This window comes from Olea europaea, chromosome 12 (assembly GCF_002742605.1).
Source record: "Olea europaea var. sylvestris chromosome 12, O_europaea_v1, whole genome shotgun sequence".
In the NCBI taxonomy this organism is placed as follows: domain Eukaryota; kingdom Viridiplantae; phylum Streptophyta; class Magnoliopsida; order Lamiales; family Oleaceae; genus Olea; species Olea europaea.
This window is the reverse complement of record NC_036248.1, coordinates 5,650,793-5,660,935: the sequence shown is the minus strand read 5'-3', so window position 1 is coordinate 5,660,935 and position 10,143 is coordinate 5,650,793. Positions and strand designations below refer to the sequence as shown.

At 32.3% G+C, this 10,143-nt stretch overlaps 1 protein-coding gene across 1 annotated transcript; it reads left to right on the top strand.

Annotated features, from left to right (window-relative positions):
* The first annotated feature begins 3,156 nt into the window (after positions 1-3,156).
* On the top strand, positions 3,157-5,665 carry LOC111405339 (protein SHOOT GRAVITROPISM 5-like). Its single transcript, XM_023034166.1, has 3 exons — positions 3,157-3,513; positions 3,621-4,020; positions 4,693-5,665. The coding sequence occupies exons 1-3, from the start codon at positions 3,414-3,416 to the stop codon at positions 5,462-5,464; spliced, it is 1,272 nt and encodes a 423-aa protein (XP_022889934.1). The 5' UTR covers positions 3,157-3,413; the 3' UTR covers positions 5,465-5,665.
* The last annotated feature ends 4,478 nt before the right edge of the window (positions 5,666-10,143 follow it).

Below are 10,143 nucleotides of genomic sequence, written 5' to 3'. Positions count from 1 at the left end.
CCACCATATCTACTCATATATAATCACCAGACATCTCTCTCTCTCTCTCTCTCTAGATATGTGTGTATGTATAATGTATGTACTATGCACGCTGACACTTGAAATTGTTGATGAGTGAGATTTTGTTCAGGCTTATCTTTCAAAATAATTCATCCACACACACATTTTCAGATTTTTTTTACATATTTTGATATAAGTTGATAAAACACATGATTGAAAAGTTGAAAAAAATTATGAGTTTCATTAAAATGAATTTGAAAAGATAACTTTTCAAAATAGGGCCAAACGAAACTTTTAAATTTATATATGGCGAGGTGGTGATATCACGGTATGGAGAAGGAATCAAAGGACCCGACAGCCACCAAACGAGAGAGCACAGTAATCACACATTTTATCAACTTTTATCGAATTTACTAAAAATTTGTTTTTAATCCCAACCAGCAGAGTCTTAATTTGTTGGTCATTAAGATTCAAAATGGAAAATCTTCCTCAAAATCTTTTACTGTTGTGGTACGAGAAATTTTAGTCAACCATTTTCTTTCGAAACTCCGTGGAAAAGTTAATTTGTTGGGTAATTATATTCACACTATAATTTTATTAATCAATCTTTCCCCAGCATATAATAGTTTGTTTTCCTAACCCTAAACTGTGTCCCTTATCTCTTGAACCAAGTTATCATAATTATGACAATAAGGTCTGTTTGGGAGCGATTTTTCACCCAAAAAATTGATTTTTTGACCGTTATTTCACTATTTCAATCATCGTCATATTTAACTTATTCTCTCACAAGTGGACCCCATCTTTCTCCTAACGGTCAAAAAATCAATTTTCAAAATTACTCCCAAACAGGCTCCAAGTATATATCAATTACATATAATATGATTAAAATGTGGTGCACCTATAAAAAATTACGGTGTTAGTAAAGTAGTCGCTTTTAATTTTTCTATATAAAAATTTAATCAAAATTTAAATAAATAAAATGTAAAAGAGTTAGAGATATTTTTTGTTATTTCAGTTATATAATTAAGATTATTTAGGGGCCCATTTTAAATCAACAAATCACCAAACGCCGCTTGCAAAAGACAACATTCCCGTTCTTGTCACTGTTTTATTGATGTCTTAATTTAATAAAACTTATTCGATAATTATAGTGTGAATTGTCAATCACATGTCTCAAAAATTTTCATTTGAAAAGATATTTGTTAATGAATGCATTATGTTGTCGTTTTAAGAAGAATACTCTATTATAGTAATTATAGACTATTTTCTTACGAAATTATATAAAAAGACAGTAAAAAAGGATAAAAACACAATCATTCAATTTTCTTCTCATTTGAATCTATAATTTGTACTTTTCTTGGGCCTAATTGTCCGTTAATTGTCACTTATCGGGCATCTAATTATTAATTTTAGCCGACAAGACAACTAAACAGTCATTTTTAACTAAAAGAGAACATAAATAGATATGTGAATAAAATAAAAAGAAAATTGAAACCAATTTTCTTCTTATTCCAAATTGTTGTTCTCATCCCCTACCCTTTCCAATCTTTCTGTCTTAGTCCCCACAGATGTTGCCGCTCCTTGAATTGATTTAGAGTTCTCGTCAGTTGGAAAAAAGTGATTAAGGGTTGTTTGACAAAGATTTTGATAAAAAAATAAAAAATAAAAAGTTAATTTTGATAAAAGTTATGAAAAAATGAAACTTGTGATTAAAAATAAAATAAGAAATAAAATAAGAAAATCAATTCAAATCAAGTTTAGTTTCACATTGATAGCTGCAAATGTAGAAATGATTAAATTACTTACGGACACAAAAGTTTTCACCTTTTAAACAGTCATTTTTAACTAAAAGAGAACATTAATAAATATGTGAATAAAATAAAAAGAAAATTGAAACCAATTTTCTTCTTATTCCAAATTGTTGTTCTCGTCCCCTCCCCTTTCCAATCTTTCTGTCTTAGTCCCCACAGTTGTTGCCGCTCCTTGAATTGATTTAGAGTTCTCGTCAGTTGGAAAAAAGTGATTAAGGGTTGTTTGACAAAGATTTTGATAAAAAAATAAAAAATAAAAAGTTAATTTTGATAAAAGTTATGAAAAAATGAAACGTGTGATTAAAAATAAAATAAGAAATAAAATTCAAATCAAGTTTAGTTTCACATTGATAGCTGCAAATGTAGAAATGATTAAATTACTTACGGACACAAAAGTTTTCACCTTGATTGACACCCCCTTATGTATCAAAAGGTCTGTCAAGTTCCCACTTGCCTTCCAAGAATAAATCATTGCCTTCCAAATGTTCCCTTGCCTTCCAAAAATAAATCCTTGCCTTCCAAGAGCCCCATGTTTCGAACTCACGACCTCTGCTCATATAGGATTGTCCATGTAAAAATAGTAACTTGCAACTGACCTGTTAATTCAATAACATGCTAAAGCGTGACTAATTTTAATCACGCTTAGACAAAAAATACCATAAAATTTAAAGTAGGGCAAATAATTTATTGATTTATTTATTATTATTATTATTATTATTATTATTATTATTTTTTTTTTTTGCATGGATAAATATTAATGTCCAATCTAACAGAAAACAATCTGCACAACAGAACAAACATGTAATACGTTGAAATAGGTAAATAGGTGCATAGGTAGGGACTTAGAATGTCCTGGAAGTCACTATACAGGGACCAATATGTAATTACAAAAAAAAAACTGTAATTACTGTAGTTTTACAATGTATGAAAATTATTGAAAAATGACAAAATTTAGAATCCAACGTGTATGTATATATGCTGTTGTCCTGTATTTATGCATGCAAATTTACTGTATAATTACATGGAAATAATGAGTATGTTTTGTTTCTAATGTGGGGTTTTTTTCTCTTCGGTCCAATAGCTTCTTGATGGGATCAACTTGAAACCAGACCCACCCCACCCCTACCCCTACCCCTACCCCTAATCCAAATCCAAAATCTACACCACCACCACAACGACCACAACCACCCTTTGTCACCGCCATCGCCACAACAACCCGATGTCGACCCCTCAACAACCACCTTCCTGTAGGTCCCACCGTCTGAACCTTCCAATGCAATTTTCCCGCACAATCCTCGGCCACTATTGACACTACAGCGGCTTGCTTTTGCAAAGCTACCCCTATAAAAAAAAAGCTGAAAGCTTAAAAGCTGAAAGAAGGGTGATTATATAACCGAAAGAAGAAGCCTTTTTTATTATTATTTTCTTTGCTCCATGGCTGTAGCTGTATATTCTGTCGTCCCCTCATCTATTAATTATCTACCCCAATTTCTCCATTTGTTTACGGTGATCAAGTCTGAGAAGTAGAGAGAATTTATTCTGGGTTTTAGGCCTCGTGTTTCATAGAATTATATTATCACTTATCCATAAGCGCACTTATCCATGTTAAGCAGCAATAATCCCTCTTCTTTTTCCGAGCCATTTGCATCCTCGGAAAATGAAAACAATAGTAAACGGAAAAGAAGGCCTGCAGGAACCCCAGGTATGTTCATATATAATAAGAAATTTCTTGAATTTATTGCACTTATAATTACTTTTATTGACTGTTTTACTCAATTAATGAAGCTGTTTTACTGTTTAAATAACTAGATCCAGATGCAGAAGTTGTATCTCTTTCACCGAAAACCCTATTGGAATCAGATCGATATGTATGTGAGATCTGCAATCAAGGGTTCCAAAGAGATCAAAATTTACAGATGCATAGAAGAAGACATAAGGTACCTTGGAAACTGCTAAAAAGGGAGACACCAATAGCAAAGAAGAGAGTATTCGTGTGCCCTGAGCCTAGCTGTTTGCATCATGATCCTTGCCATGCTTTAGGTGATCTTGTGGGAATCAAAAAACATTTCAGAAGAAAACACAGTAATCATAAACAGTGGGTTTGTGAGAAATGTTCAAAGGGATATGCAGTTCAATCAGATTACAAGGCACATCTCAAAACTTGTGGAACTAGAGGACATTCTTGTGACTGTGGCCGTGTCTTCTCAAGGTTCGTTTTTTTCTCAAAATTTGTTAATCATCTAGTCATCCACCCACGTCTAAGTTTAAACAGATAGAGAACAAGTTAAATTATCAAATTTTATCAAACACCTATATTTTTACAGTTTTTGATCAAATTAAGTAGGAGGCGACTTGAATTCAAATTTTTGGTGGTCTAAAACTAAAGATTTCCTCTACCACCATATTGAACCAAAATTTTGTTGTATTCAGTGCAGAAGTTAGTTTCCATTTATTATTAATGTTAATTGTCAAATCAGATTATAATCAATAAGTCCGAGAAATGCGCTAGGGAGAAACATCATAATAAACTAGGTTTTGACTGATTCTGGTTATACTTTATTTAGGAACAATTTGTTGACAGTTATCCACAGTTCCCAAAATTCAGTCATATGGGTCAATTTTCGTTTTTTTTTCCCCCAGAATGTCTGTACGTATATATTAGATAAATACAGTTATCTTTTAATAACACTGTTTGACTTTATCCCAGAAATATGATGTGATTAAAATGTTGATCATCATACCTCGTTTCTTACAGAATTACAAAAATAGTCTTTCCATGCATGAAAAATATACATTTACTGGGCTTTTTCTTTTCTTTTTTTTTTTTTTTTTTTTTTTTTTTTATTATTTGTCATCAATATTAATTCTTGGTTAATTTTAGGGTGGAGAGTTTCATTGAACACCAAGATTCTTGCAGCATGGGGCGCCTCAGATCAGAAGCACACAATAATTTACAGCCTGCAGCTTGTTTATCTCGAACAGCCTCAAGCCCTAGTCCCTCTAGTGACACCAATGTTACCCCAATATTTTCTGCACCACTCTCTTTACCAAATCCAAAAATGGACACCAATTTCTTGAGACCTGCAGGTGATTCTAGTCAAAATTTCAAGAATTCCAGGCTACCCAATTTAGAGCTCCAGCTCTTAACCAAAATGGATGAAAATCAGTCAACTCAACTTCAACTCTCTATTGGGTCATCAGAAATCAGTGAAAAAACCGAAATGGATAATGCAAATATGTGCAGTAGTGAGAAGCCAAACATGGCTGCAGCAGTGCCACCATCGAGACGACTAAAAGAACAGGCGGAGGAACAGTTTAGGTTAGCCATGGCTGAAAAGGCTTATGCAGAAGATGCAAGACAACAGGCCAAGCGACAGATTGAATTGGCAGAACAAGAATTTGCCAATGCAAAAGGAATCAGACAACAAGCACGAGCAGAACTAGAGAAAGCACTGGCCTTGAAACAACATGCTATAAATCAAAACAATTCAACTACGTTACAAGTTACTTGCCATGCTTGTAAGCAGCAGTTTCAAGCTTCACGTTCAGTGACAGAAACACTGTCCGCCAACGGAAATTCACTGGGATTGAGTTACATATCATCGTGTTCAAGAGAAAGGGGTATCAAGAAAGGTGATCATAGTGATAAGTGATAATTGATAATCTTATTAAGTTTGTTGTATTCAAGATAATGTAGTTGTTCTTCCTTTAACTGAGAGTTCGTATTCAAGATCTTTAGAGTTTGATTATTTCAAAAACAATAATGTGAATGTAAGGCTTTGTTTCCCCTCATTTTTCTTAAAAGAATATGAGGTTTCTTGATATAAATCAAAAATCCCATTTATGGTTGTTTACTCCAAGTTTTTTCATCGAAGTCCGTTGATATCAAAGCACACAGTCGCGAGTTCAAGTTTTATACACGTATTAGGCCTTTGATAGAAATGAATTCTGTACAAATATTTGATTACGTAAAATATATTTTTTGTATAACAACTTAATTCTTGGATGTTCTTGTGTGAGGGAAGAAGGAAAGAAAAAATATTTTAGCCTACATTGGTAAGGATTAAAGTCAACAAATTTTATGAAAATCATAACTTTCCAGCTATATATTTCATTATTTTTATCAAAATTTATTAAAAATTTAATTTTAATCCCTTATTATTCGTCTAGACTCAAACTTTGTAGTGCATAGATTATCAGTTTGGACAATCTTGAAGATCTTTGTTGGCTTAGGTGGTCAGAAAATAGAGGTGACCAGTCTCTCCCATCCCAGGCATTGAAGACATAAAATTATTAACCAACATTTTGAAATCTAGAGAGTGTGGGGGAGGGGAGAGAGAGAGTCCTGTACTACTGCTGTTTCTCAACTGCAACCCATATAAATATAAAATGAAAAACACCATGTTTTTCAGTGCCACAGTTGTAATGGCTGATGGCAGTCTCGTCTCTTTCAACATCTATAACAGCCACGCAGACACAAACAAAATTCAATAAAACTCATCAGAATCAGTGTTTGAAGAGTGCACAGAAGAACCACACAGCATCTTTCTATTTTTGCAGGGACCATTTGCAAAGAAAACACTCAGAGTTTTAAGACAAACTTGAAAATAAACTGTGTGGTTGCTATTAATTACTTAACTTGGCCAAAAGTGAAAAAGGTCAATTAGTCTTGAGTTAAAGATTTTCATTATTCAATATTCATACTTGGGAACTGTTGGAGTATATTATTTAACCAACCCACCTACAGATCTTAGAGATGATAAAATTTAGAATTAAGCCAGCAGCATTAAATTTATAATAGATTTCTCTTTTTTCTTTTTAATCACATGTTTTTCAATAAAATGATATTATACAAAAACTAAAAACTTTTCTCCTTTTTCAACCACAATCTCCAAAAAACACTATTCCAAAAATTATAACATCAAATAATGGGACTCAAATGAAAAATTTAAGATAGTTATATTTATATCATGGTTTTTATTAATTGCACTTAAAATAATCAAGTTTTGCTCTTTATAACAATTATATCTGTAACTTTTTTGGTGGAGTTTTATTCTCAATTTTCTATTAATTAATACATCTAGTTATTAATTAATACATCTAGTCTCTAATAACGATATCTATCCAAAAAATTCGGAAGGGTCATAAAACAATTTATTTGCCCGCAATATTTAAAATAAAACAATAAACGCAAGAGTGAGATAAAGTATTATTTTCCTTCATTTCGAAGTATGCAAACATAATATTTAGATAGAAATCGTTATTTAGGACAAAATGTCCTAATTAATGAGATGTTGAAGACAAGAATTTGAGGAAAAAAAATTAGATATATAAATATTACAATGAGCAACGGTCGAGGATGTTAAGTGCAATTAAATGCGGTGCAATAAATAAAATTTATGACGTGTGTTATAAAATAGAGAAGTTAATAGATTTGTGTGTATTTTATTAAGAACTAAAACTCTATATTTATAAGGAAGAATTATGGTTGCAACAAATACAATAATCATAAAAATTAGGGTAAAACTTGATGAGTTCTTCTTTCTTTTATCACTTAGGAGCTGTGTGAGATGAAAGTCTCATGCACGGTTTTAAATGAGAGAAAGAAGTGAGGAATCCTCTTTTCGATTCTGACTCTCCACTCCAATCGTTGTTTTTCTTTTTGTTACTTCGAAAGTAGCTGCGTCAATTTCAGCCATACCCACTATGGTAGAATATTCATGTGGGACGTTCTCAGATTTTACACTTGTGATACACGTTCCTTCTATTTCTCCAAGTAAAGCTCCCATTCATTAGATAGAGAACATCACCGAGATTTCGTGATTCGCTGTGGAACTTATTCCAATTCCCAGAGTTCGGATCAAATCGGTATATTTTTATGGTGAAACTTAAACCTATTTTTTTCGATAGCTTTATTCCTATATTAAACCATTTAATTTAAAATCAATAGAAAAAGGTTAATAGATGGTACTAAGTTAGATATCCATAATAGAAAATACAAAGTTATTCGAGTCTCATGTAAATATACTTTTTATGTGTGTATATGTATACGTGAAATGGAGCCTAAAAACGCATAATTGCACGTTTTGGATCTTTATGGAAAGGGGTTTTTTAATCTTTAAGATTTGATGCTTTGACTTTGGACTCTCTCTGGGAAACTTCTCTTTTTGGATTTAAAGTAATGTCACCCCACTCACATGCCCTGTTTCTTCGCTTATCACTAATCCATCGTCCTAACCCTTAACCCACCCAAGATTCCCAATTTATTGGACCCCATCATCTTCATACATTCATCATTTCCCTTTCTTGCCTATATTTGATTATTTTTCTTTCTCGTCTAAAATTTTAAGTTATTCGAGAATCGAGATAAACATATATTCGATATATATATCACTACAAAAGCCATATTCCTTTTTTTGTTAAAGACATGAACGAAAATGTTGAAAATAATAATAATCGAAAGACGTAAAGGGTACAACATGTACAAGGTAAAAAGACTGATGCCACTGTCTCTTTAGATCCTTCTTCACAAAGCAGATGTCAATTCAATGAGAGCTTTTTGGCTGTAAATAAGAGCTTTGTTACCTTTATTCTTTCCAGTGTTGATGTGGGTTACATGTTACCACTCACAAATCTTTTAGGGTTTCACTTTTTGTTTGTTTTTCGTTGCGAAATTCTCTCTATAACAATGTAAAAAGCATTCGAAAAATACAGTCTCATGTGATCATTATCTACAATGAAATTTCTTTTGAATGTTTTTGTCTTTCATATACATACACACACAATTTCAAACAACCAATCGAGTATTTACTATATTTTTACATGAATAAAAATAAATACAAATCTAGTAGATAATTGGGTGCTAAAGAATGATTATGCTTTGCGTCATCATACATTGAGTTAGTACCCGATGCAGTGCAAAAAGAAGAAGATTTCATAAAAATTGGAATCAACATAGACAAAAATAATTTTTGGGGATGCGTGTTTTGGAGAAGTTTGGGTCAATTTTGAGTGAAAACGGTCTAACAAGCAAAATTCAATGAATTTGCCCTTGATATACAACCTTTTTTGGGCCAAATCCCATTGTTTAGGCCGGCGAAAACGCTTTTTTTGGTCATTATTTTTATTATTTTCCTTTTTTTTGGGAAAAAATCAAATTTTTATTTTACTTTTGAATATTTATTAGTTTCATTAGGTTTCGTAGGGATATCTTATTTAGGGGTTGTGAGCCTTAATAGCACGTAGTTTTTGACTAGAACAAAATTCCGCGAGAAATTTTCTCTCGACTCTCTCTTTCTTAATATTTGTAAGCAAATCATTAACCAACACTTGTCATTTTCTATAAGCTTCCGCTATTTCATTACCATAGAACCGTATTGCTATTGTCATACTATGATTTATGTGCATATATAAATAGAGATACACATATAAGTATGAGATATTATGATACCCACTACTGGATGGGGAGAGGCAGTAGTTGATGGAGGCACATGGAGACCAGAAAAGGTCTTCTTCCCAGAAAAGGTTAACACTTTGCAGCCAAAAAGAAAAAGAGAAAAGGCTAAGGGACGAAAAGAAGAGAAAAAGAAGAAAAAAGGAGAACACCCCATGCTCCTTGTTCCAATCAATGGCTAAAAATTGTACTTTCAACTGTTTTTTATTTAAAGCAACCCTTCTCTTCATGAGTAAACCTCATATAAGGTCCCAGAAGAAACAACAATTGTAAGAACAACGACAAATAAACTAAATACAAGTTCCATTACTGTGCTTTTGGTTGCAAGTGACAAACTTTAGCCTAGACCAACACCATTTTTTCTCTTCAATTATTGTTTGTCTTTTTCTTGCTTGGCTTATTCTCATTATTATTAGTGAATAATTCTTGATGATAGTTAATGAATGTCTTTGAACAATGCTTAGTTTAGTATCGGTTTTTACCGAGGATCATTTGAGAGAACCTCTACTTATGTTATATAGAAAGCGCGTATTACACGAGTTTGTGTTAAAAAAATATATGTCGAACGAATGACTGAGTCGAAATTTCTCGGGTATTTGCATAATCAATGCTTCAAAAAATTTTATTAATTTACTTTTTTAGGGTTGGTAGAGAGTGGGAAAGGAAAGAGCTAGATGAATTGTACAACAGCGTTGATCTGAATTAGAGTAATGCATGTCATTATTTATTTATGTTTAAGTAAGAAACAAATAATATTCTGTTAGGGCCACATTTTGCTATCGCACCAACCATGGATAATGCTACAACAACAATAACATCACCAAAATCGTTTGTGCTACTACAAAATCCACTAAAGTTTATACAATTTCAAGTAACGTT

Bases quoted from the DNA above. Each gene is read 5' to 3' on its own strand.
- LOC111405339 (XM_023034166.1), top strand. From the start codon at position 3,414: ATGTTAAGCAGCAATAATCCCTCTTCTTTTTCCGAGCCATTTGCATCC. The intron at 3,514-3,620 runs GTATGTTCATAT...TTAAATAACTAG, and splicing joins AAGGCCTGCAGGAACCCCAG to ATCCAGATGCAGAAGTTGTA. The intron at 4,021-4,692 runs GTTCGTTTTTTT...GGTTAATTTTAG, and splicing joins TGTGGCCGTGTCTTCTCAAG to GGTGGAGAGTTTCATTGAAC.